This window comes from Zophobas morio, unplaced genomic scaffold, assembly GCF_036711695.1.
Source record: "Zophobas morio isolate AGI-343-1 ecotype UQ-CSIRO unplaced genomic scaffold, CSIRO_AGI_Zmor_V1 ptg000002l, whole genome shotgun sequence".
Lineage (NCBI taxonomy): Eukaryota > Metazoa > Arthropoda > Insecta > Coleoptera > Tenebrionidae > Zophobas > Zophobas morio.
This window is the reverse complement of record NW_026972107.1, coordinates 2,832,623-2,858,902: the sequence shown is the minus strand read 5'-3', so window position 1 is coordinate 2,858,902 and position 26,280 is coordinate 2,832,623. Positions and strand designations below refer to the sequence as shown.

At 40.2% G+C, this 26,280-nt stretch overlaps 5 protein-coding genes across 9 annotated transcripts; 3 read left to right on the top strand and 2 right to left on the bottom strand.

The window, feature by feature from the left end:
* Positions 1–1,750: 1,750 nt before the first annotated feature.
* LOC135124407 (monocarboxylate transporter 7) lies at positions 1,751–20,294 on the bottom strand. 5 transcript variants are annotated; one of them, XM_064049473.1, is made up of 9 exons: positions 20,204–20,294; positions 6,592–6,685; positions 5,674–5,944; positions 5,331–5,614; positions 5,221–5,250; positions 4,689–4,958; positions 4,191–4,635; positions 2,328–2,519; positions 1,751–2,268 (listed from the first exon to the last, which is right to left on the bottom strand). In XM_064049473.1, exons 2-9 carry the CDS (start codon positions 6,670–6,672, stop codon positions 2,114–2,116), a joined length of 1,728 nt encoding a protein of 575 aa, XP_063905543.1. In that variant the 5' UTR covers positions 6,673–6,685; positions 20,204–20,294; the 3' UTR covers positions 1,751–2,113. The 5 variants fall into 5 exon arrangements, with proteins under 5 accessions (XP_063905543.1, XP_063905535.1, XP_063905527.1 ...); XM_064049465.1 differs by lacking the exon at positions 20,204–20,294 and adding an exon at positions 7,798–8,032; XM_064049457.1 differs by lacking the exon at positions 20,204–20,294 and adding an exon at positions 7,349–7,741.
* On the top strand, positions 11,773–17,455 carry LOC135119347 (uncharacterized). The gene is made up of 12 exons (XM_064050038.1): positions 11,773–11,988; positions 12,105–12,219; positions 12,267–12,537; positions 12,592–13,242; positions 13,291–13,485; positions 13,533–13,668; positions 14,130–14,244; positions 14,681–14,775; positions 15,244–15,403; positions 15,449–15,575; positions 15,634–16,953; positions 17,002–17,455. The coding sequence occupies exons 2-12, from the start codon at positions 12,139–12,141 to the stop codon at positions 17,346–17,348; spliced, it is 3,498 nt and encodes a 1,165-aa protein (XP_063906108.1). The 5' UTR covers positions 11,773–11,988; positions 12,105–12,138; the 3' UTR covers positions 17,349–17,455.
* Positions 17,560–19,878, top strand: LOC135124397 (monocarboxylate transporter 9-like). Its single transcript, XM_064049447.1, has 6 exons — positions 17,560–17,993; positions 18,088–18,358; positions 18,415–18,753; positions 18,800–18,925; positions 18,972–19,397; positions 19,446–19,878. The coding sequence occupies exons 1-6, from the start codon at positions 17,724–17,726 to the stop codon at positions 19,811–19,813; spliced, it is 1,800 nt and encodes a 599-aa protein (XP_063905517.1). The 5' UTR covers positions 17,560–17,723; the 3' UTR covers positions 19,814–19,878.
* LOC135124441 (MTRF1L release factor glutamine methyltransferase-like) lies at positions 19,965–21,585 on the top strand. The gene is made up of 5 exons (XM_064049500.1): positions 19,965–20,457; positions 20,508–20,596; positions 20,646–20,850; positions 20,907–21,112; positions 21,314–21,585. The coding sequence occupies exons 1-5, from the start codon at positions 20,191–20,193 to the stop codon at positions 21,552–21,554; spliced, it is 1,008 nt and encodes a 335-aa protein (XP_063905570.1). The 5' UTR covers positions 19,965–20,190; the 3' UTR covers positions 21,555–21,585.
* Positions 21,586–21,590: 5 nt separating this feature from the next.
* LOC135124449 (uncharacterized) lies at positions 21,591–26,280 on the bottom strand. The gene is made up of 2 exons (XM_064049511.1): positions 26,186–26,280; positions 21,591–22,063 (listed from the first exon to the last, which is right to left on the bottom strand). The coding sequence occupies exons 1-2, from the start codon at positions 26,256–26,258 to the stop codon at positions 21,672–21,674; spliced, it is 465 nt and encodes a 154-aa protein (XP_063905581.1). The 5' UTR covers positions 26,259–26,280; the 3' UTR covers positions 21,591–21,671.

Here is a 26,280-nt window from a genome sequence, read left to right as displayed (position 1 = left end):
CACAGCTACAAGCTTCATTAACATGTTAATACGCGAATACACACGTTGTTAATGTTCATGCAAATTGGACGCTTTATTTTTGTTGAGTCAATATTTGGTGCGCGAGAACAATCGTTTTTGACAAGAAAAACACGCGGGAATTTACATAATCGCCGCCTATCAAATTTTGGTTAATAGAGATGTTGCTTTCGTAATGTTAAATGATACCTTCTGTGCAAGATTGTCAGTGGCTCATTTAAATTGTAATATATTGTTAATCGCAGCTCGGAGATATTTAAATTCCTGCACGTTTTCGAAATTGCCGAAGCCGATTAATTGTGCGCTACCCACGCTAAGCATTTACCTTAAGGGACATGATTTTCATTTCTCTAATCATAATTTAACACTTGTGATCTGGAGCGCCGATAAATCGGCGATAATTTATGGGATTTTAAAAGTTGAGATTAGTCGGACAAAATATTTTAATGTTCAGAAGTGATTTGGAGAAATTCTTTAAATGGTTTTATTAGATGGGTGCGTGGGATTATTATAATCGAGCTGGTGTTCGGAAAGAAAATTGACAGCGATATCTAGCTATGGGAAACACCAATCTATCGTCTTCATTGAGTCTTAGAATAGAAATAACATTAACAGTAGTAGTTTTTATTGTTCTATCGACCACTCTGTTAGTTGCAGAGCTGACTCTTGAGTCTTTTTAACCACAGTGTTTTTCTGGAATTCTCGACTCTACTGCATTCATGAATAACGTCGTCATATTTTTTATACGTGTTTTTTATGTATAAAAAGATAAGTACAGATGTCATATCAGTCTGTCTGATTATAATCCATGTTTCTACACGTAAGAGACAGTAGGAGTTTCCATTATGAGCCGACTATGGTGATTTGAAATTCATCAGAGTTGTATTATGTGTTGCATAACATAAAAAAATCAAACGCTATGCTATATGAGAACAATATTATTATTATAAAAGATGTTGCTACAACATAGGATTAGGTTCAGTCACTTCATTTTCTTCAACTGTTGCTTCCTGCCTTGGTATCCTTATCACAGTTCCCGGTTCTTGATGGAATCGTTTGTACAACAAATAAACACAATAAGTGGTAAAAATATTAATCAACAACACCAAAAGGACCGTCAGTATGGCCACCCCTGAAGAGTGAAATGCGTAGAATACAATAGGATATTGTAAAATAATAATGAGAGTTTCGGTTATTAAATACACCAAAGCGCAGCTCTGAAATCTCTAGAAGTTTTTTTTCATTAAACGAATTATTTGGTGATTAAATTACCATTAGTACTGCAAATGTCACTGCCCCGTTTCCAAGCAGTGATATTACCAGTATTACTCGTATATCCAAAATAGGAAAATCAGCTAGCATCAAAACAAATCCCAGTGCCTAAAATAAGTACCCATAAATTAAAATCTTTAAACCAAGTTTACTTACGAAATGGAAAAATATTGTAAAAAACACAGCGACATCGACAAAAAATCTGCAACTTATTTTGGACATTTTAGAATTATTGAAACACGAATAATGCTCTTACTACCTGATTAGATAACCATGATAAATAAAGGACAACTTAAATAATTTCTTTTTTAATAAAAAACACTGATTAAAAATAACTAATACCTACATCTGGATCCCCAGTGATATTTAATTATACAAACTGTTGATAATAATATATTCCGAAACCTTACACTCGCAGTGACACCGTCATAAAAGGTTGTTTCAAAGTTCAAAAATCGTATAAATTTCACTCATTTTATTTCTTTTATATAAAAACCATTGATCAAAAGTCATTAATACATCTGGATCTACTAAGTCATTAAAACTATATACAAATTGGTCTACATGAAGTAGAGTACAATGATAGTATCTTATAGCAATAGTATCTTATGGAACACTATACTCACAGATTCAGTCTCATTAAACCTAATCGTATCACACTGAGAATATCATAAAAGGTCGTTTCAAGGCTCGAGAATACAAATAAACAGCCTTTTCCGAAACAAAAGAAAAAACCCGACTTGAAAAAAAATTAAACTAAAGTTTCTCTTCTTGTTCCTTCTTCTTTCCACCTTCAGCGACTCTGACAGTCGAGATCCGTTTGTCATGTGGTCGTCGTATCCGTGTCCGATTCGACGCTCCTTGTTCTGAAAAACCTAAAAGCATATTCGATGCTCCAAGCCACACAGCAAATGAAAATAAGACAAGTCTGCGAATGAAGACAAATCGGAAAGCTCTTGGTCGTGTCTCTTATGATTCCTGTTTGAAAGATGAAAAAAAATTATTGAGGGTACGTTTTGCGGAATGAAGCGACTCACCTAGGAGGGGCCCGATGGCGACTACGAAAAGCCCCTTTCCCACCATGTGTAGTCCGAAGGCCGCCGGCAATTTCTCTAGCGACGAATACTCAGATATAGTGATAGTAAAATTGATGAGGGCCGCGCCCCTGAAGAAGCCACAAATTACCAACCAAACCATAATCATAGTCCAATCGGTCTGTTCAGCGAGGACTGTAAGAAACAGAAATAACAGTGTTACACCAAACGTTCACTATACTTAAAAGTGACTCTGTGCTGTGAACAAAACAAAAACTTCCAAACAATAAAAATCGTCCTTTATAAGCAATTGAAAATCAAAAGAAAACCACAAAGTCCTGCAGGAATTTTTTTCGAAATTAAAAACAAAAAATAATGATGAGAAAATAACTGTATGCCTTATAGTTTTTGAAAGCTTACTTTTCTATGATTTTGGGGGTTACCTAGTCTTTGGCTCCTTCCGCTGCCAACAAAAAAGTCATAAGAATATTAGAATACATATTCAAAACAGGCACAAGTTTACGAGCTAGACTTAAACTCTGGGACGAAATCATAACAAACGATACGACTCCTCCCCAGCGCGCCGAGAACTCACGTGGATTAGGTGCCAGAACCAGCAACACTCCGACCACCACAAAAACCAAAAGCCAAAAATATAACGTACGACAACAAAAAAACAATTTTGAATTATTATCACTCTACGGATATAAATGTTGCTGCTTCTCACGTTTCGTTTTCTCCTAACGTGTGATCATTTTTAGATTGCAAAATTGATTTTCAAGAACTCTACAGCTTTCAAAATCTCCGGGCCATTTAAAAATCGAAATAAAAATCTAACCGTGAAATATCTACACAAAAAACGGCAGGAAAATTTGTGTCATAGTTATCAAAACTAATTTTTTATCACGCTCCGTTTGTATAAAATGTATCAAAACTTACATCTAAAGATTTGTCTTGGATATATGATACGTTGCTGAAGTGCTGATAAAAGCGGAGACCAAATTATGCCTCATTTAGACGTTTTGTTTACACCGTTGCCATAGAAACCGTGCGTCTAGTCGCTATATTCAGCTGGAGTCGGGTCCTGCTCGAGCAGTGACCACTACCAGCTCAGTTATTATTAAATAAAAAATCGCCTTCTGTCTTACGACGAATTTTTGTGCCTTTCGGTGACAATTCTTAAAATTTACACTTTTAAAACTTGACTCTCGTTCTTTTTGGAGTTCATTCCAACTGATTCTATTTTAGTTTCTCAACCCTAGTAACTGTCCCACCTATCAGACTACATTAAAATTCATCACCCCGCCCTTAGAACGCCAATTGAATTCATTATGTCCCTCAACGTTTAGATAAGCTCGCAAAAAATTACTTAATTCCACCCTGATATCGCCGTTCCCTTCCGAAACGTGACCCATGCTTCTACCATCCCCCAAAAAAATAGATCACCGTGAAACGTGTCCCGAATCCGCCAACCCCCGACTTCATCGCGAAACATTACACAACCCCCCTAAACTCTACGTGTCGCACCTAATACATGTGAGACGCTTATCCATCAGCACCGAAACGGTAACAAAATAATAAAAAAACCAAACGAAGAAAAAATAGAAAATGAAACAGTTCGTTCGGAAAGTTCAAATGAAATGACGACTCTAACCAACAAAAAACGAACAGGGGACCTGACCTGTACCTAATCCTAAAGCATTGGAGAGAATTTATTTGTTTTGTGGATCGGTCGCAAAGGCGGCTGCCGCCGACACTTAAGGCAGCAACATGAACCACACATACTGTTTCGAAAGACTCAATTAACCATGAAAATCTTCGCCGCCAGCCGCCCTTGAAACTGTCATTCCCACCCCAGATATTTACCTGATCTGCAGATACCCAAAACAAAAATCCCGGTCATGAAGAGCGTCCGCTTGGACACGTTGATCCTGTCACAGATGGGCGGCAGGATCAGCCTGGCCAGAATGTCGGTGAACGCTTGGACGGATAAAAATAGAGCGACGTCCGACTTCCCGTAGCCGATGCTGTTGAAGAAGAACGGCGTTACCATCTTGAAGTTCTGCTCGGCGACGTAGAAGATCGACAGCCCGAAGACCAGGTTAAGGTAGATCGGGTCTTTCAGCAGATCGAAGTCCATGAAGGTGACGATCTTCTGCCACACGTTCTTTTTCTTCTGCGGGCGGAAGCGCGGCGGCGAGCGCGCGAATTCGGCTAGGATTTTCTTGTGGGAGGTCAACTGGACGCCGGGGTAGGACATGTTACGGCGGAGGTGCGCCGAGGAGGAGGCGCTCAAGTCGGACTCGGTTTGCTAAAAAAAACACCACTGACGCGTGTGGTTTTTGGGGATGTCGGGGGTCGTACCTCTAAGTGAAGCTGAAGACTAGAACCGGTGAAATCCAACCGGGAGTAGCTGGAGACTATGGAGTCCTGGGAGGGTTTGCGGCGCTTGTTGTTGGAGAAGCTCATTGTGGAGAAGTTGCGAGGAAAAGTCGATTTGCGCGCCAGTCCGGGCTTGGTCAATTCTTCCAAGGTCCTCACGGCCAATTCGGACATGCCTTTGGTATCGATTAGAGTTTTAGCCTCGTGTAGATCTAGGTCTTCGTCGTCAGTTTCCTTGATGGTCTCCATTTCCTGTCGAAAGGGAGATGGCTCAGTAAAGCTACTAACCCAGATAGCGAGAATGACCCAGATAGAATGCTTAATCGGAAAAATCGACCTACTTTTGTAATCGTACGAACCTCCAGGATACTTGATCGTGTGTTTAATTAAGAAAATCCGACACAAAATATACTCACTCAGATCTAGCTAGTTATAGAACCGAAAGCACTACCCAACCCAAGCCCACCAAGCAAAACCATGCAAAAACATCTACACCTAAACAAGCTCCATTTACCTCATTAGAATCGAAAAAGAAGGATATTCTCTGCAGCAGTAAACACACTCATTATTAGCTATACGAAATACGACAAAGACACACAAAGGCATCTCCAGGAGTTTTCCTACCTGATGGTACGCCTCTTCTTCGTCTTTGAACTCCGGGACGAAGTGCCACTTTGCCGGTTGCAGGAGCGTCGATCCGACGATGGCGTTAAGTGCGAAAGCTCCCAAAATCAAAATCGTTCCTCGAAAATCGTACGCCTCCAGAAGGAATTTGACGGCTTGCGGCATTAACATCATACCGAAGGCCGTACCGGCAAGAGAGAGACCGACGGCTTGACCGCGACGCTTCACGAAGTAATTGTTGAGGGCGACGAAAGTAGACGATGCGGTTAAACCTACACCTAAACCTGAGGGACAAAATCGGAGGGGTCAGTCCAAAGCGTTACTACTAATTCCCGGCACTCACCGTTGATAATACTGTACGTAGCAAGGATGTGCGCCATACTGTTGGCGGGGTAAGTGAGGATCAACCCTAGGGCGCAAAGAGCCGAACCGACAAGCGAGACTTTACGATAAGAAAAGGCACGAATTAAGGGTCCTACGAAAAGTCCCGAAAAGTTGATGAGGGCGTCCAGGGTGCTCATAATCAATGCCGCCCCGGTCGTCTCAACCTCCAGGTCTTTCAGTAAGTCGCCGAACAACAAACCGAAGGATGGTTCGATCGATCTCGTGCATAACTGTAACAGTTTTCGTTTGGTTACGCTTCTAAAGGATAGAAAATTTGCGCAAAAAGATTTCTAAGTTAAATTTGTTACCAAGATAAGGAAACAATCAATCGCAAACTTATCAACGGTTGAGGAGTGTAATTTATAGAACAAAACACAGTCAACCTTGGCACGTGTTTTTTGCACAATGGAAATTAAATTTTTTTAAAAAGAACAAATCTGTAGTTGTGCCACGGCCGATAACAAAAAAATATATTGCCCACGGTCATAGGTGGTCGTGATACATCTGAAAGTGGGTCACCGACAATAAATGATCAATTACAATCCAAAGTTTTATTATATTATATTATTATTATATATTAATGTACCCATTCTATAACGATAATTGTCCGTAGAGGGTTGTAAAAATGCCTCTATGGTAAAGCGACTCCTGGCTTTTCTGCACACCTCAACCCATAAAAAAATCAGTATTCATTTTTTCTCGGATTGTGGTTACGTGCCGACTCTTTATGAGACTTGCTACCATAAAGAGACCCATTTGAGGCGATTATTAAAAACGAGCACTCGTGAATACCGTTTTATCGGGTGCAGTAAAACCACGAACGCTCAGTATCTGATCTCACAAGCTTCCCCCAAATTCCCATACAAAGTCCACTTACGTTGACGACGCTGACTCCTATGACGACGACCCACCCCCATCCGCCATCTGGAGGGACCATTTTCTTTGTTTCCGCGAACATGGTACTGGCCAACCTGGAAACACACCATTCGTCTCAGCAGTGCGACCAAAACAAAAAGAACCTTGGTTAAAATTTCTTCGTCCGCCGCGACTTTCAACCAGCCACGCGCCCACCACGTGATAGAACTTTAGCATTTTTTCGTACGTGCGAAATTAGCATTTTCTAGCCGTCACCAAAACAAATCAAGCCGACTCGGGTCGGGTGAGCGAGGCGCAGTCCGAGATAATGGCGACCTTCGACACAATCGATAAATAATGGGGATTAGGTCGTGCCCTCGTTGCGGAAGTGCAGCGACGTCGCGATTTTTCGAGGAATTCCCGGACTCGGGTGGCGAGCTAATTCCGGGGAACGGATTTCCAGCACGCCATTGCGGCCATGAATGAATTCGCTGAAAGCTCGGCTATTTTTGGTCGAGCTTTTATCTAGATGCAAACGAAGGTCAAGGTGAGCTGCGCGCACCACCCTCAGGTGAAAAAAATCGAAACGGGTCGAGGGCTTTGAGACGTTTTGGGATTTACGGGGACGGCAAAAGGTCAATGGACAATCTGGGGCGGCGCTGGGGCGCCGCCATCGCATTGCGACCGCAATTAGGGCGCCTAGACTAAAAGCTCGCGAAAATCGTTGAGCTCGTTCAAAAAGCACTCTCGAATCATGCAAGAAAAGCAAAAATACATACTCATCTCACGTGAGGGCACTTTACTTGCTCGAACGACCGACCGGTTCAGACCTTAGCGACTCGGTTCGTCTCTCTGGGCCGGTCGACTTTGGACGGAATTCCATCCCATCATCGATCCCATGCAAAGACGTCACGTGACGCGTTCTGTTCACGCGCAGACCACGTGGTGGCTAAACCACAGCTGATTATCAAAGGGATCCCGAACTGTCCGAAGCCGAATTCGATCATTCGTTTGTTTAGGTATGACGGCCTTGGATTTATGGATCGGGGGTGTGGGTTGCGACCCCCGGTTGCGGTAGGAAAATTCCCATGAAGCACTGTCTCTGGGGCGGCGAGCGATTCGGGGGTCGAGGGAGGGGACGATCGATGGGAGCAATGGACTTTTTTGTTTGGTCGCGACTGGTACGAGCGAGAAATTTCGATACCGCAGAAAAAAAAATTATACGAACCTGAGACGTTTTCGAAAAAAAAAATTAATTCATTAAAAAGTCCTAAACACTACAAAGGTAACATTTTGGAACCTGCTGGCGTTCCCATGCAGCACCATCGCACCACTAGTACTTGCGGACCCATCGCGGGTCATTTATTAAAACGCGAACAGCGATTCTCAAAATGTTGACTCACTAGTTACACAATATAACACAAATGTGGCCGATACCGACAAAAACAGTCGCTCATACGACGCGATAACTAGTTGTAATCACAAAAAACAATGCTAATTGTTGTTTATGACATGCGAATAAATCGACGCTTTGACGTGAGTTACAAGTGCAAGTACAATACGATTAGATACTAAGTTTAATCAGGAGTACGATCTTCGATTAATCAAAAGTTTGAGGACCGATCATTCTCCGATCACCTGTTTACAACCATCCAACGTCAATCCTCGCTAAGAGGATTATAGTAAATAGTTTCATTATATCACCAGCGCTAACGAGCAATTAATCAAAATCAACACCACGCACTGTACACAAGTCTATTTTTGTGACAACTTTCACACCGACGAATCAAAAATTTCAATATGAAACGTCACACGATCAATATTTGCATTCGGGCCATTAATTATTACAATAGGGTTAATTAAATCAAGCATCGATTTTAAATCTCAGTAACAAGACCGACGTGGTACACGTAACAAAAGCCCATTAAATGTCCCAAATGACAAATAGCACGTGCTTTGTGGTATAATGTACCGTACTAATAATCATGGAAATTTACTTTAAACATAAAAGGCGATTGATGTATTTGCTTTATTTATATGATCCGTGGGAGTGTACAAAGTGATGTAACTCCCGATCGCAGAATTTACTTAACTATTAATTGTTGTCGGTCGAGTATAAATAATTTTGTTATCGAGTAAAGATCAGCAGGTCGACGAGTTTTTTTGTGCTGGTTAATTTTATGGTCAGTGTTAAAGGTTGAAGTCCGACAGACTTTGTTAGTCATTTACATGACCGTTAATGAGGGAAGCCTGATTACAATCGTTACGTGAGACTCGGCAATGATGTCATTTTTTGACGAAAGACACTTCTAGGAGTTTTATTCCGTGTTTTAGACTGAAACCTTGAATTTGCTTTTACGACCGAACGAATTTATTTATATTTGAGAAAGTCTGAGGGCGATTATTGACTTTGGGTATAAATTATCCACATAAAATCTCGAACACATTAAACCGATGATCTTCACCTTAATTTATTGAAGGATTTTGTTATAGCGCACATATTGTCTTGAGTGTATGTATCGAAGTTGTCATGGTGATATTGTGCAACATTAACGTCAAAAACATCTGTTACTGTTAACCCCATAATAATAAACCATAGCAAAACCAATGTACTAAGTGTTTTCGAGCTCATTTTTGGTGACGTCATTATCATAAATATATTTACGTTAACTTTTTTTTTGTTAAAAATAGGAGTGATTATTCAAGGCCAGATAAAGTAGCTATCGCAGTGCACATTTCAAGTGAGATTAATCTAAAAAAACAATTTGACGTCTTTAGTTTTTTAATATTCTGATAACCCAAACTTCCCGCCTTTAATTGACCTTGAAAAAGTTTGAAAGGCCTGCGAAAAATTCAAAAATTCAAAATTGTGCGATCGTCTAACAAATGGGAAACTACGTTGTGTTTTTTTTTTTTGAAAAGTGGCGGGAAGACGTTCTTTTTTAAAGTGAGCATACACTGCGTGTGAGTCGAGAGCGAAGAAATAATGGACAAAATTTTTTTGGAGGGGCTAAAATAGCACCCCTCTCAGGAGGAAAGAAGCTGTGAAGATTAACTCCTCAGCCCCAAAATCCTGATTGTTAAATTGTGTTGGCACTAGCTGATGATTAGAGAGCGGAAAATATGCAGCAAAATTTTAGGAAATATGTTCATATGATATGCATCAAATTTATGCAAATATGCAGTAACTTTCTTAATATATGCAAAGATATGCAGTTGCATATGCTCCAAAAATTAAAAAAAAAGCGTAATAACCGAACTAAATTTATTTACAAATTACAAAAACAGGTTTTCCGAGCTTATGTTTTATTACAAAAAAACATAAATCACAATGCAAAGTGTTTAATTACATCTCACTAACACATAAATCACATTTTTAAGAATAATATTCTTATACTAAAAAATAAATATAAACAGAACAAATTAAAAAATGGTAGTAATCGACTATTTAATTACTACTTTGGTAACAATTTATTTTTAAATATTTTTCGAATTAAAAAAAAAAATCGGGTGATTCTAAAATATGTATTTGTTAATAGAAAAACTGCGTACTACGTCCACAGATGTAAAAATACTTGCCGGTTTAGAGCAGGCGCGAAAAAACACAGTTTCTTCTTGAAGAATAAGTTCAGGAAAAGGTTTAATCTATAAATTAATTTGAGTTATCTTCGACATATTGACACACCTGGATCACTTTAAATGCTTTCAATGCAAACTCACGATGAAAAATAATAGGATAACGTCCCTTTGACCACCATAAAACATACCATTAATACACTTAAGTAACGAACAAAAATATTGGGAATGAACGGTACTACCAAGAGTAATTAGGGCCCGATTTTACCTCCAAACTATCATAAAACCCAAACCTTTTCTAGTTATTTGAAGCTCAGGACAATATTTGCAATAGAAAGATTCATGAAATTTCGTCTTTCTAGACAAATACCGATAGAATGACAATCATTTTTTTTTTTTTAATTAGCACAAAAATTGATAAAAATGCAAAATATGCACTTGTTACGTGAAATATGCAGCAGAAAGCAAATATATGCAAATATGCATTTTTTTATAGCTGTATTCTTTTTTAATTAGCATGATTTGTTCACATATTAAATATCAAGACTTATATGCAAAAAATAACGGATATGCAAATTTCATAAAATCCGCTCTCTACTGATGATTAAGAAAACTAACTTGATTGGTTCATTTACAAACAATAAAACAAATTTACAGCACATGTTACGCATTGAACGAAAGTCCGCACTTTTTTCCGATTAAAAGGCCGCAAGAATTAGCTGCGCGGTTTGGCGAAACTGTGTCGTCATAGAAGTTACGATTGATTGTCGTTAAACAAAGGCTTCCTCCCTTTTATTCATTACCAAACCAACTAATTTAAACTAGCTCTTACCGTGTGTTTATATTCACAAAAACACATTCAGACTGACCCTCCGCCATGCCGCCCTCTGTCTAACCACCAACCCTCTAACTAAAATCCCTAGCCCTACTAATTGTCCAACTATCCAGCAAGCGTTACCTGGTTGCCTATGTTTAAGGATTTATGACTTGAATTCTTTTTTGTTTTCTTTCTTAAATTTAAATTATTCAAATGTGATTTCGCGCCGCTGTTAATTAATTTCAACTTAATTAACTTTTGTTAAGTTTTCAAGATGTTCTTGAAGCACATTTAAAACTTTAAAGTAGTAATTGCCGATTTCTAAACCACCATTTGTAATGCGCTTCACCTTGAAGCGTAATTAGCAACATAACTCCGGCGAAGTTATCGGGTCGAAGACGTCACCCATAAATTCGTTTCAACCTTATGCAAATATAATATACGATAAATTGTATCATCCATCTTCGCTTAACATATTAAGTAAAATCCCTCATACACGTTCCGTAATTGAGTCAACCCATTTGAATTACTAATGAAGACCCAAATGCTGACGGCATTTAATTTACCACCCAGGCTCAAATTAATGCGACTGACAAAAACAGGACAAATCAATTAAACATACAGTAACAGGAGATACGTGAGAAAAACGAATTACCTCTCATTATCATCTTAAAATAGATGAAAACGATAAACCCCGGGATAAAGACTATGCAAACAATCATACACGGTGTAAAGCTGGTTGCCTATAAAATGCACAGGGTCATTCGAGGTCGGCGCGTTGTTTACAAACAATGGAATGTCAACGCGATAATTAAGTAATCGAACCATTACCATACAAAGCGAGTCTAGATTCGTTAGAACGTAGGTAAACAACTTTCGCTACGAAGTCCATTGTTTTGGAAAAACGACAGCGTGTAGGGGGCGCCATGTTATCTACGAACAACTCGAAACGCCCGTTATCAGTGGTTAGAACATGACAACGGCTATTATACAGATTTCCGGAAGTCGTGCTATTTGTGTCAACCGGTAAGCAAAACGCAGACTTCGTCCTCACGCATACTAGTTTTACAACTCATTATTTACTCTACTTATCTAGATTTTAGCCAGCATTATGTACGTCAGCGTTTATTGCTTTTTTGTAGACGCTAGGAATGAGAAAATGTGACATTCGTCGCGATGGAGAAGAACAGAGAAGATTTCGCGCCCCCGGACGGAGGCTACGGTTGGGTCGTCGTCCTCGCAACAACCCTCATCAACGTAAGTGACGACAATTAACCCTCACCCCCTCATCAGTATAATTACAGATATCAGTCCTCCCTCTGGTACAATGTTTCGGAATCATTTACCAACAAGAGTTCAAAAGCATGGGCATAACGTCGGCCGAAACGTCATTCATGTTGCATTTACACAGCGCCATCTATTGTAGCTTGGGGTTATTAGGGAGCCCGTTATTGAAAAAATACGACTTCCGACGGGTCGCCGTTTTCGGGACCACCCTGATGAGCACGGGAATCCTCCTGAGCAGCTTTGCCAACTCCTATGGAGTCCTAATTTGCACTTTCTCTATCCTAGTCGGTAAGTACATAACTGTATGTACAAAGTATGCAACCAGTAATACATCGTGCGCAGGTTTTGGTCAAGGTATCATGTTACCAGCGACATACCTAGCTACCAACACCTACTTCAAAAAAAGACTGACTCTGGCCGTCTCCTTCTCCGTAACGGGCGCCAGTATTTCGTACATAATAATGCCCCAAGTGTGTCACAAACTGTTGGCACACCTGCAAAGCACCAAATCCACGGTTCTCGTACTGGCCGCCTTATCCACTCTCGGAATCGCGTGTTGTTTCCTCCTCAAACCAATCAAACGCACCACAAAACCCGACCCCGACGACCCTAAACCCCCGAAGGAGGAAATCGAGCTCCTCGACCGGGACCAAGTATACAAATCCACAACCCTTCCGACTCAGAAAACTGGATTCTACTCCAAAATCCACGACCTTTTCAATTTGGAGCTCCTCAGCGACCGTCCCTACGTGATCGCCATCATCGGCATGTCGATTTCCTTCGCGTCAGAACTCAACATTATCCTCATGATGTCGTTTATTTTACCCGAACTGGCGTCGTTCGAGCGCAAAGACGTCGCTCTTGCCTTGTCGGTACAATCCATCGCCGATATCATCGGCCGGTTGGTCGTGCCGTTGCTGGGTCACCATTTCAGTGTTTCCCCGAGGGTTATGTATGTTATGTCTTTAATCACGTCGACGGTTGGCAGGACTTGTAAGTAACACGAATCGCGTGGGATGGCGCTAAATTTGAATGTTTCAGTAATGGCGGCTTTTTATTCGTCCAAGTCGACGATTTTCGTGTGTGTTTGTTTGATAGGGTTGGCGAAAGGGATAAAAGCTGTGTACCAGTCGGTGATAATTCCGAAGTATGTAAGTCTGGAGAAGTTGCCGGCGGCGAATGGGTTGAACATGTTGCTGACGGGAGCTACGTCATTAGCATTAGGGCCCATCATTGGTAAGGCGATTTTAGTGTCATGGTGGAATTCTAGTTTTGTGTTTAAGGTGCCATTCACGACGTCAGTAGTTCCTACGTGTACACTTTGCATACGGCGTCGATCCTTTCCATGTTCTGTGTGGTGTTGTGGGTCGTCCATTTCTGGGTTTACGAGAGGAAAAAGGGTCTTCCGCAAGATAAATTGTGATTAATGTTAAAGGTGATAATAAATTTTATACACTTGAAACTACAACGTTCTTAAAAATTCTTATCAGTGTAAATCGTTCAAGTCTGGCGACAGAGACGCGTTTTATTATAACTATTTTAATGTAAAAGAAGAGGACGAATGCACAACTAATAATCTTTGTGGTTGTTTGTGCTTTAAAATCGAAAACAACCGCCATTATTAGTCATTAATGTGTAAACAGCGGTCGATCTTATTGCACAACGTTCATGTACCTATTGTTATTTATCTAATCATATCAGGACCGAGCAAACACAATTATGTTGAGTATTTAAATGCAAAAATGCTCTAAATGGGGGTTAAGTAAATCCACGCTATCTACACGAGGATAAATAATTTTGACTATGTGTAACCGGTTTCGTCGTGCAGGCCACCGTCGTCAGTATCGCGTAATATACAAATCAAAATCAATTATTTCAAGACGGATTTTTTTAATCGATCAAATGTCAATCAACACCAATAAATCTCATTTTTATCCATCTATCTCGCAATTATCGCCCAAAAATCTCTTATCCGAAGGTATTCACGGGGGCAAAGTTCGCTTATAAATAATTTGGAGCGGTCCCAAAGCGTCGTCCCGCGTTCTCATTGGTCCCCGCATTGACAGAATCCACAAACTTGAAAACTATTTAAACCACGAACGCAAAACGTGGAGCCATTCATCATTTATTGTACTTTTAATACCTCAATAAACCTTAATTGTTGACAAACGACACGTGAAATCGTTGTGAACAATATAGGAAATTAAATATATTTTAATAACTGAAACTGAATCGGCGAAAACACCACTGGCCCGAATATTAACAGATAAGAGTTCTTCATCTCTCGTCGATGCCAATTATGATGTTGACCGAAGTTTTTGGATTAGATTCTCTGTAAATAGCGATAATACCCGTTTATGTCGATCGCTGGTATTATCACCATTTTAAAAATCTCGCAGCATACTTGACGCGCGGACACAGTAGACGGTAGTCGATCGCCTCGAGCAGACGGGAAAACCGAGGGAATTTTCACCTCAAACGTGATGTGAGTTTTACAAGTGAGCAATTCGAAGCGATCGTGAAGAGGTGAGTGCATTTAGAAAGCTTTGTAGTGGACGGCAGGCTAAATTTAAATCAAAGAAACAATGTCTTTGTTTAGAGACATAATTTTCCCTTTGTCTGCAGTCCATGTTTTTCTTTCAAAATAGTTAAAAAAGAGAACAAAGTCTAAACACTAATTATCCAAATTGTCACGAGTTAGATAAAAAAAAAAATTTAGTTACGACTTTGAACTTCTTGGCCTCGATCTACACTTTATCGTTTTTTTTTTTCCAAAGACCAAGACACGAATACAAACGTTAATTATTAAAACAGGCATTGAGTTAAAATCCCAAAATCCCTTTGTTCAATCACTCTAAAGCGATCAGATAAAAGATTAACTCAACAATCACGAGTAGTAGATTATCCCCAAATTGGTCACCGTGCAATAACCGTCCTTACAAGGCACCCATAAAACCCGGAAACTTTTCCACTGCACCTCATACACTCGTACAGGGTCGAGCGCACCTCAACCATGGATCTCAGCAAAAGCAAAACTGTGAAGATAGACTCGTCGGAGCCGAAACGTCGCCGCTTGCGAGTGGGCGACCCCGACTTCATGCCCCCCGACGGAGGCTGGGGTTGGCTCGTGGTCTTCGCCTGCGGCTTCAGTAACGTAAGTTGCCCCCATCGCTCGTCCCACCACTAATTTTCTTTCCAGTTGAGCACGTTTCCCATGTTCCAACAATTCGGCTTAGTCTTCCGCCAGAAATTCGAAGACTTGCACATCAGCAACACCCAGACGACGACTGTGATCAACCTGAATTCAGCTTTCAACTCTTGTGTGGGTATGTGGGCGACAAACGTTTTGTTGTGGTGTTTAATCTTGATTCGGTGGTGTCCCAGGGTTGCTGAATGGACCTATATATAGAAAATTTACGTATAGACAAGTGGCCATGTTTGGGTCGCTTTTAGTGGCTTCGTCGTTGTTCGTTTCGACCATGTGCGAGTCGTTTTGGACGTACCTTGTTTTTTATTCGATGTGTTACGGCTCGGGGATCGGTATAACGCAGACTGCGAATGCCGTGGCGTTGAATACCTTCTTCAAGGACAGGAGGAGGATAGCGACGGGGTTGTCGTGGACCACCACGGCTTTGGGACCGATCGTGTGGCCTTACATCATCACGGCTCTTTTAGAAGTGTACGGAATGGAAGGAACCCTCATGGTCTTCTCGTCGTTTGCGCTGCATGCCTTCATGTGCTCGCTTCTGCTCCAACCGGTTGAATGGCACACGAAATTCAGAGAAGTCGAAAACGGCACCAGCGAAATGAAACCGTTTTTGGAAAAAAAAGCTGAATCCGAGTTTCTCGAAGGCAAGTTAAGCAAATCGTCCAAGTCGAGGAGTCTCCTGTCGAGTCAATACATCTACAACGAAGACGATCCTCACAATACGGGTTACGAAATCATAGATCCCGGGCATCCGATGATGGTACGGTCCAACGACGGGTGGTATTCGCAAAATCGGTCGTTAGCCGGTTCGAGATTGTCATTGGCGTCTAATAAAACGAACCGAGGGACTTCGAAAGGACCGTCCAGGTACCCGTCAGGACAAAGTTCCGTCGCCATGTCCAAACGACCGTCGTACACCAACTTATCGGAAGCTCGTTCCAAAAGAAACTCGTCGGTTAATCTAGTCCAAGACGGCAAAGAAAGGAAAAAGGAGAGGAAAGCGTCAAAGTCGAAACCCACGATTCAGGAGGAGGAAGAACACCACCACGAGAATCACACGAACGCGCTTGCAGTACCCGGAGAGTATCACGAGAAGGACGTTCTAAAAACAGCTGCCAAAAAACTAGAAGAGTACAAACACGAGCACGAACACGAAGAAGAGGAAGAAACGGAGTCGATAAAGTCGCACAAGTTGACATTTTTCCAAAAAGTGTGCATTTTCTTCGACTTCGATCTTTTCAAAGACCCAGTCTACGTAAACTTGATGCTAGGAATAACCGTAGCGAACTTCGTCGAAATCAACTTCTCCATAATCACCCCGATGGTACTTGAAGAGTTTCATTTCGGTAAGTACCAAATCGCGACGTTCATGTCGCTGCTTGGTGCCACCGACATCGTGGTCCGTTTCTTCATTCCGTTCATCGCCGGAAAGATCGGTTGGGAAAACCGCACCTTCTTCTTAGTGGGTGTCCTCAGCATGGCCTTCGGCCGCATAAGTAAGTTTGTTTAATCAAACTATCCTCCTCCTTCTAACGATTGTTTAGTTCTGGTGCACACCCAAACGTATGTCTTCGGATTGGTGGTGGCGGTGATCATCGGCGCCGGTAAAGGTCTGAGGACCATCTTCATGGCGCTCGTGATTCCCACCCACGTACCGCTGGAGCGTCTACCAGCCGCCTCAGGGCTACAATTAGCAACCAGCGGTTTGTTGTTCCTGGTACTGGGACCAGTCGTCGGTTGGATCCGCGATACCTCGAAGAACTACGTCATCACTTTACACATTCTTAACATAATGACGTACGCTACGGCCATCGCGTGGACGCTCGAGAAGTACCTCAAGAAGAAACCCGCGGACGTCCAAACAAACGAAGCGACGAAGACGACTGCGTGATGAATTTGGTTTTCAAGGCTGTGCACACGCACGTACTTAACATGTAGTACTTTTGTTACGAAAGTGGTTGTAATTATCAGTGATATAATACAATTATGTACAAACGGGTTACTATTTAATTGTGGTTTTAGCACTCGTCAATCTATTTGTCGGAGATCTACCTTTCTTCCCAGATAACGCTAATCACTATTCGTTGTTGGAATTACTAAGTTGATGACAAATCGATAACGTAACACTTGCACCGTCACTGCATGTGTCGAAAATCTTCAAAAATTATATAACGATGGACAAGGTCCCCGAACGTGTCCATGCGGGCCGCTGTTTGCCCCTCAATTGAATCTAATTGTGACTCGCCAACAATTAATCCGGCCAATTATGATTGTCACTAATTACGTAAAACCGAACGCATCCAGTGTTTGCTGTATCACACTCGTATTGAAAAAAATTCGCGGCCGAGATAATTATTATCATCGCGTCAATTCAGGGTCTATAGTTGTATATAAACCGATCGCTCCTCCTTATCATCATTCTTACAATTGCTGTCGATCTGTTTGTGTTTGTGATAGTGAAATGGTGACCACAGTCAAAGTACCACCAGATGGTGGCTACGGGTGGGTGATCGTCCTGGCCAACGCTCTTAGTAACGTGAGTGTCAACCACCCCGTTGCGCAACGTTTCCGCGGCCTTGCATTTCTTAAGCTTATCACCCACTCAAAGATAACCCAATCCACATTTTCAGCTCGTCATCATTCCCTTAATGCAAAGTTTCGGACTGGTATTCAAAGACACCTTCCAAGAAATGGGGCTATCGGCCACTGAGGGGTCACTCATTATCAACCTGAACGCCGCCTTCGGGATGATCATGGGCTTACTCAACGGGCTCCTCCTCAAAATCTTCGGATACCGTAAAGTCGCCATAGCAGCGTCGTGCTTCATTTCAGTGGGAATCGTCCTCACGTCGTTTGCGAGCACCTTCACACACTTCATCATCACGTACGGACTGATTACATGTTAGTAGGTTAGTCAGTAGAGAGCGACAAGATCAACTCTCAAACGTTGATTTCAGCAATTGGGTTCGGCTTGAACATGTCGGCGTACAGTTTGGCCCTTAATAGCTACTTCAGAAAGAAAAAAGGGCAGGCGGTGGGATATGCGATGACGATCACAGGTCTAGGACCTATATTAATGCCCCAAGTGATTAACGGGTTGATCAAAGTCCACACCGTGCAAGGAGTCACCCTCATTCTAGGTGGCATCGCTGCTAACTCGTTCGTGGCAGCCAGTTTGCTCCAACCAATCAAGTGGCACATGAAAACACAAGAGGTACCAGAGGAAAACCCCGAACCTGTCGACAAACCAAACAACGAAGACAAAACCCAGACCAAAATCGACTTAAAAAGAAGCGGTGAGTTCGACTTGTATTTTTTCCTTCCACCTCACGCATTTTTTAGCATCCCAAGTCGAAACCAAACGCAAGATTTCCGTCGACTCTAACGCGTCAATGGATGACCTGGAAAACGGACCGGTGTACGGATTGGACTCCGCTTTCAACGGAAGCGTCCTGTCTATCCAATCAGGTAAACCAAAAATCTTTCCATTGAAAACCCTAATCTTGGTTTGTAGTGACCCGCAACCGCAAAGACTCCCTTGTCTCCCAGTCGTGGAAAAAGGGCTCAGTCCCCAGCCTCACTCACAACCCCTACAACTCCCCACTCACTAAACCCATCAAGAAAAAAAGCACGTGGAAGCGCTTCGCCGACCGCATGGTGAGCTTCTTCGACTTGGATCTCCTCAAAGACCCCGTCTACGTCAATATCATGATGGGTCTTTCGCTGGCCGTCTTCGCCGAAATCAATTTCTCGCTCCTGACGGCGTTCATTCTCGCCGAGTTCGGTCTAAACACCAACCAGATCGCCACGTTCATGTCAGTTTTGGGGATAGCGGATATCGTGTTCCGGTTTCTGGCGCCCTACATCGGAGACTTTGTCAAACTACCGTCTAGACAGATGTACATGGTGACGTTGTTCCTTTTGATGGTCTCCAGGTTTTGTAAGTGTGTTTTATCCCGAAAAATGGGGTTTTAAGTATGCTTTTCAGCTCTTTTGATTTCGAATGACTTCGTGGTGCTGCTGGGTGTGGCGCTGGGGTTGGGTATAGCCAAAGGTATCCGGACGGTGTACATGTCTTTGGTCATCCCGATGTATGTACCGATTGAGAAGTTGGCGTCGGCGTCCGGGCTGCAGATGATGGTCAACGGGCTGTGTATTTTGATTGGGGGGCCGGTAATTGGGGTGATTAGGGATGTGACGGGTAGTTACACCCTGTGTATAATCGTTTTGAACTTGATTACTTTCTCTACTATCTTTATATGGACGGTGGAGGCTGTGATCGTCCGGTTAAGGCGAAAACGGGGAAGTGCTGAAGTACAAGCGGAGCAAACAGACACTCTACTTAACAAGACTTGAAGTATTAGGAAGTATTGATATTATGTCCAAGACGTCGTTATTTATAAATAAATGTTTGTTATTAATGGGTTTTTATCTTGTCGCGATTTTTAAAACAAAACAGATATGCACATGGCCGCTCCATTTAGTATTTATCAACCAACAACAATCAATATTATTGTTACTCCGGTTGTTATGACTACAATGATATTGGAAAAAATATGTTCTTGTGTTTTCTCCAATATAATGTTAGTTATTGAATCGACTGTTTTAAATTTCCCGCCTTGACCTTCCCGCGTTTCCAGTGCTGTGAAGCGGCGACCCGGAAAAAACTCTTTCAGCGTTTCTGTGCAAATAACTCACGCAATGTGATTTCGACAACTAATTATACAAAAAAAATGTTCTACTTACGTAAGAACGCGACATTTTTTGCTTCTTTTCTGTCAGATTTCACGCATCTCGCAGAAAAAATTGTTCACAAGAAAATTAGGTTAGTTTCCTCTAATAGGGGAAACGTGTGTTTCTCGGTTGGCAGCTCTGAGAAAAACGAAACCACAATCGGCGCGCTGTTTGAACACTGGCGCCACAAATTCGAAATTGAGGCGATTTCAGAGCCTGTAGCCTCCACTGAACACATTGTAGCTCACGTTTTAGGCACCACACGGGTAACTACGTCTAAAATTAATAATTTTTATTAAATTGTATTTTTTTTTAGATTTCCGACATCTACAGACTGAAAAAAACTCCTTTAACGGCCACTCAGATCGTCCAAATCGACGCTTTGTGTTCGCAGCGACTCAAACAGTAGGTGAAACGACCACAATAATAATGATAATAATGACCATAATAACAGTGTTCCTGTTCAATACATTCTGGGTGAGTGGTCCTTCCGCCACTTAACCCTGAAGATGTCTGCACCTGTGTTCATCCCCCGCCCCGAAACGGAGCAACTCGTCGACATCATCCTCCCTGAAATCGTCCGGAAGGATTTCCACATCCTGGACTTATGTTGCGGAAGCGGCGCGATTGCGTTATCCTTGCTGCAGGAGCAGGATACTGTAACTACAGTAACAATAATAATTAAATAGGTCGCTTGCACCCCATTCTGTTGTAGATAAAAGCGACCGGCGTCGATCAATCGGAGGCGGCGTGTCAATTGACAAAAGAAAATGCACAAAGGAACGGTTTAAACAAACGCATTCGTATCATCCAGAGCCAACTAGAGCGGTGGAATTGCGAAGAAAAATTCGACCTGGTGGTGTCAAATCCGCCGTATGTTTTCACGGAGGACATGGAGCACCTACAGAAGGAAATTAAGTTGTAAGGAGTAAAAGCCGAGTTAGATGAGATGTTGTCTGGTGTTAAATTGTTTTTTCTTTGTTGAAGATGAAATTATTTTTGTTTATTTAAAATTTGCGCCGATGAATCGCCTGAGGCCGTGAGAGTCGGCACAATTTAGCCTTTGTTTTGTTGATTTTTAAGCCTAAATAAGCGCTCCGTAATCCCCGTTTAATTTTCCAGGTACGAGGACCCAAGGGCTCTCGACGGGGGCGCGCAGGGGTTATCCGTGATTAAAACAATCTTATCCATATCATCCCGATGCCTGGATAAAAACGGCAAATTATTCCTGGAAGTGGATCCCCGCCATCCGCCCCCGCTCTCCATTTATTTGCTCAAGAACAATACCTTGGGGCTAGCTCACGTCGAAACCTACCCGGATTTCAGCGGCAAGCGCCGCTTCGTGCAAATAATTAAAAAATAAAACCCTCTAATAAAAATACAAATAATTTTTATTCAGCCGTTTTATTTTCACAATGAGTAGTGCATAAAAAGTATTATAATGTCCAGCCTCACACTATAATGCTCGAGTGCGTCTAGTTTAAGCTACGTCTTCGGCGTCCAAGTCGTCGTAGACCTCCTCGGACTCGCGGCCCAGCCGCGGGGTGTAGTGCACCTGGCGCGTCACGGGGCCTTCGCCGTTCACGATGATGTAGGTCCAGGGGGTGTACTCGTCGCTGCGCTTCTGGACGCGACCCAGCCGGGGCCCGAACCACATGCCGGAGTTGGCGCCGGGGCGCTTGGCTCCGTAGTTGTTCTCGTCGGCGCCCCAGGACTCGCTGCGCCCGATGCGGGGGAACGACACCATCTTGCCGATCTTCCGCTTCACGTCGACGTTGGCGTCCCAGCTGTGCTCGGAGCCCCGGCCGGAGCGCAGGAAGGGGGTGAGGCCGAAGTCGGAGGAGAGTTTGGAGCGCTTGGGCTCCTTGCACTCTGGAAAAAACGAAAGTTAGTATCGGCTGATCCGGCTCGAAGGAGAAAATTGTCGTTTGAGCCGGATTAAAATACTCAATTTTTGATCGAAGTTAGTCTGAGCACCGAAAATGTTAAATAATCTTGAAAAATAGCTTCAGGTCAGGTCAGAAAAAGAAAAAAGAACACTTCCAAAGTGTTACTAATGTTTCTCAGGGCTCTGTTTTGAGTCCAATATTTGTCCTAATATATGTTAATGAAAGTATTAAAAAGTAGTTGTAAATTTATAGCTATCAGTGAAAATAAGGAAAACTGAACGAAGAAAAATTCAAGTTATTGTTGGAGCAAATCACAGATGAATTTCTCTGCAAATTTTCTAAAGTAACCTGATCAAAAAATGTCTATAACGCCATAGACAACTGCAATTTCTTTTTAAAAACCAAGTTGCCTTCAGTTCCATCGAAACCCAACTAACTGAGATGAAACACCCTGTATATGTTTTAAATATTTTTCCTTTTATGAATTATGAATTTATGAAAGTGATTCCAGTAAAAATTTTTGCAAAAAATATTCATCAATATCAAATGCAAAGACATAATTATGAAATTAAGTTAATGAAACAAAAGTTTTGAAACTGTAAAAACTGAAAAATATATACTCCGAGGAATGTTTTTTAAATTGTGGAAGTTTCACAGCAAAATTTTTTGTTTACTTGAAAATTATATTTTATTATTTGGATTTTGATGATAACTTAAAAAATCGCGCAAACTTTTTGGTGAATGTACAAAGTAGCACTAAAATAATTACTGTTTTTCACAATTTTAAGCAAATTAAATGAACCTATTTAGACAATCACACTGAAGCACAAAAATCTTTCTCTTAATATTTATTTAAAAAAACGTCACCAACTTTGTGGATGGGAGCCACAAATAATTAAATTTAGTCAATACCAAAATTTTGAAAAATTCTCTTGGCGATCAGGTATGAAATTTTATAACTAAAACTTGTTTCCAAAGATAATCTAAGGATGTACTTAAAACTAAAAAATCGAAAAAAAGTGAAAAGCCGAAAAATTGAAAAACCGAAAAAAATAAAAATTTCGAAAAAAATGTGAAATCGAAAACCGAGATATCGAAACGTTGAGAAATCGAAAAGACGAAAAATTGAGAAACCGAAAAAATTGAAATGTTTTCAGAAATTGAAACATTGAAAAATCAAAAAGTAGAAAACCTGAAGAACTGACAAATCGAAAATTTCAAAAACCTTATATCGAAGAATTGAAGTTGAAAAATCGAAAGATCAAGACACAAAAATCGAAAAAACACGTAATTGAAAAATCACGAAACTGAAAGATCAAAAAATTGAAAAATCCAAATACCGAAAAGTCGAGAAATTAAGCAACCGAAGTCGAAACTGAAAAATCAAGGATCAGAAATCGAAAAAACGAGAAACTGAATAATCGCAAAACTGAAATATCCAAAAATTGAAAACTCGAAATAACGAGAAGTTCAAAAATCGAGGAATCGGAAAATCTGAAAATGGAAAAATGGAAAATTTGAAAAACTGAGATGGAAATACCTAGATGGAAATCGGAAAGTTGAAAAATCGGGAAATCAAAAAGACGAAAAATTGAGAAATCGAAAAGTCAAAACGTCAAGAAATCGAAAAAATTGAAAAACGAAAAAAACCAAAATTTCGAAAAAAATGTGACCTCGAAAAACTGAGATATCGAAACTTTGAGAATAAAAAATTCTAAAAAAAAGACAGCGAAAGAGGTCTAAAACTCGGGAAATTGAAAAATCAAAAAGTCGAATATTTGAAAAATCGAGAAATCGAAAAGCCGAGAAATCGAAAGAATTTAAAAAATCGAAAAAGGGATAAATTGAGAAATCGAAAATTTGAAAACCCTTACATCGAGAAATCGAAGTTGAAAAATTGAAAGATCAAGGAACAAAAACCGAAAAAACGCAAAATTGAAAAATCACGAAACTGGAAGATCAAAAAATTGAAAAATCCAAATACCGAGAAGTCGAAATGTCGAGAAATTGAACAACCGAAGTCGAAAATTTGAAAAATCAAGGAACAGAAATCGAAAAACGAGAAACTCCAAATCGCAAAACTGAAATATTGAAAAATTGAAAACTCGAAATATCGAGAAGTTCAAAATTCGAGAAATCGGAAAATCTAAAAATGGATAATTCGAAAAACCGGGATGGAAATACATAGATGGCAATCGGAAAGTTGAAAAATCGAGAAATCAAAAAAACGAAAAATTGAGAAATCGAAAAGTCAAAACGTGGATAAATCGAAAAATTGAAAAAAGGAAAAAATCAAAATTTCGTAAAAAATGTGACATCGAAAAACCGAGATATCGAAACGTTAAGAAATAGAAAATTCGAAAAATCGAGTCAGCGAAAGAGATCTAAAACTCGGGAAATTGAAAAATCAAAAAGTCGAATATTTGAAAAATCGAGAAATCGCGAAGACGAAAAATTGAAAAACCGAAACAATCGATTTGTGGAAATGTTGTGAAATCGAAAAGTCGAAAAATCAAAGAATAGAGTAATTGAAAATTCTAAAAACTCCGAAATCAAAAAATCGAAATATCGGGGAATTGAAACATTCCTGAAGAAGAAAAGTCGAAAAATTGGGAAACCGAAAAATCGAAAAAAGTGTGCAATCGAAAAGTCGTGAAATCGAAAGAAGTTGAAAAAACTAAAAATTGAAAAATCAAAAAGGGGATAAATTGAAAGAAAAAAATCGCAGAAATGAAATATCTAAAAATTGAAAACTCGATATATCGAGAAGTCCAATATTCCAGAAATCGGAAGACCTAAAAATTGAAAAATGGAAAATTCGAAAAACCGAGATGGAAATAGATACAAACATCATGAAATTGAAAAATCGGAAATTTGAAAAATCGGGAAATCGAAAAGACCAAAAATTGAGAAATTTAAAAGTCAAAAAGTGGAGAAATCGAAAAACTGAAAAATAGCAAAACCGAAATATTGAAAAGTCAAAAAATTTAGAAATCAGGAAACCAAAAAGTCGAAAAACCGAAAAATGGAAAAAGAGATCCAAAGAGATCTAAGAAATTATAGAATTTACAACCAGGGAAAAAAATTAACCTAATGAAAGTTTGTATAAAAGTCTAGAACACTCAAAAAAAAAATGTTTTAGAAGAAAAGGAATCGAAACTTAAAAATTCCAAAAGTAGTGAAAATGCAGTACAAGAACAGAAGTTTTTAATCAATCTGAACTTTTTTTTCCAAAGATCTATTTTCGTATATCTTTGACGTTTCTCAACAACGATTTTGAATTTTTCGATTTTTCAATTTCTCGATTTTTAACTTTTGATTATTCAAAATTTGTAGATTTTTAAATTTTTTTATGAGGCTTAATTTAGATAACCACACTAAAGCACAAACATCTTTCTCTTAAGAAGACGTCGCCAACTTTCTGGAGAGAATCCATAGACAATTAAATTCAGTCGATACCAAAATTTTGAAGAAATCTCAAGTCTGAAATTTCATGATTCAAATTTTTTTCTAAGATAATCCAAAGACATAGAGTCAAGTACAAGCACAAAATGTATTTGATCATCTAAACGGACAACTAAAATTTCAAAGTAAACGGTTCTGTAGTTCGGTATTACTGGATAACAAAATCGCCAAAAATTTCGAAAATTGCATTTTCGTGTTCGTCGAAGATACATGAAAATGGACCTTTGAAAACAACTGCGTTTGAAACAAAAATTAAATTGTTCTTTTGAATAATTAATTTAAAACAAAAAAGAGTGTCTTTGAATTTGAAACTTTTGATAAGTTCGAAAACTGGCTTGAAAATTCTGGAAATATGACTGGAAAATTGGAAAAAATTAAAAAACTTCAATGTAGAAACTCTAAAAACACAGGAGAGCCAAAACAATCTTATGAACTCAATAATCCAAAATTTTTAAAAATGAAATGTCCAGAGAAAAAAAATCTTGTCAATTGAAGTGAAAATATGAAAGGTAAAATTTTGAAAAAGGGATTTGGAAAAATCTCACAATGTACAGTTCGACGATTTTGCATTTCTTTGGAAATTTTACAAAAAAAAAAAATCAAAAAAAGTAAAATTCAAAAAGTGTGAGTGGGTACTTACCGGCCATGCAGGCAGCCAAGCACAGGAGCACGAAACACAACTGCACACCGCTCAAAGTCTTCATAATGTCCATAAACGTGTACCTTTGTCCTGGC

What these genes read in the sequence shown, in the direction of transcription:
- LOC135124449 (XM_064049511.1), bottom strand. Translation starts at nt 26,258, where the DNA reads ATGGACATTATGAAGACTTTGAGCGGTGTGCAGTTGTGTTTCGTGCTC. An exon ending in CTTGGCTGCCTGCATGGCCG is followed by an intron (nt 22,064 to 26,185) that starts GTAAGTACCCAC and finishes CGTTTTTTCCAG; the next exon opens with AGTGCAAGGAGCCCAAGCGC.
- LOC135124441 (XM_064049500.1), top strand. Translation starts at nt 20,191, where the DNA reads ATGTTCTACTTACGTAAGAACGCGACATTTTTTGCTTCTTTTCTGTCA. An exon ending in TGCTGCAGGAGCAGGATACT is followed by an intron (nt 20,851 to 20,906) that starts GTAACTACAGTA and finishes ATTCTGTTGTAG; the next exon opens with ATAAAAGCGACCGGCGTCGA. An exon ending in CTACAGAAGGAAATTAAGTT is followed by an intron (nt 21,113 to 21,313) that starts GTAAGGAGTAAA and finishes TTAATTTTCCAG; the next exon opens with GTACGAGGACCCAAGGGCTC.
- LOC135124397 (XM_064049447.1), top strand. Translation starts at nt 17,724, where the DNA reads ATGATTGTCACTAATTACGTAAAACCGAACGCATCCAGTGTTTGCTGT. An exon ending in TGGCCAACGCTCTTAGTAAC is followed by an intron (nt 17,994 to 18,087) that starts GTGAGTGTCAAC and finishes CCACATTTTCAG; the next exon opens with CTCGTCATCATTCCCTTAAT. An exon ending in CACGTACGGACTGATTACAT is followed by an intron (nt 18,359 to 18,414) that starts GTTAGTAGGTTA and finishes CGTTGATTTCAG; the next exon opens with CAATTGGGTTCGGCTTGAAC.
- LOC135119347 (XM_064050038.1), top strand. Translation starts at nt 12,139, where the DNA reads ATGGAGAAGAACAGAGAAGATTTCGCGCCCCCGGACGGAGGCTACGGT. An exon ending in GGTCTTCCGCAAGATAAATT is followed by an intron (nt 13,669 to 14,129) that starts GTGATTAATGTT and finishes AATTATTTCAAG; the next exon opens with ACGGATTTTTTTAATCGATC. An exon ending in TTCGAAGCGATCGTGAAGAG is followed by an intron (nt 14,776 to 15,243) that starts GTGAGTGCATTT and finishes ACACTCGTACAG; the next exon opens with GGTCGAGCGCACCTCAACCA.
- LOC135124407 (XM_064049473.1), bottom strand. Translation starts at nt 6,672, where the DNA reads ATGTTCGCGGAAACAAAGAAAATGGTCCCTCCAGATGGCGGATGGGGG. An exon ending in TACGTACAGTATTATCAACG is followed by an intron (nt 5,615 to 5,673) that starts GTGAGTGCCGGG and finishes TTTGTCCCTCAG; the next exon opens with GTTTAGGTGTAGGTTTAACC. An exon ending in TCTTTTTCGATTCTAATGAG is followed by an intron (nt 4,959 to 5,220) that starts GTAAATGGAGCT and finishes CCCTTTCGACAG; the next exon opens with GAAATGGAGACCATCAAGGA.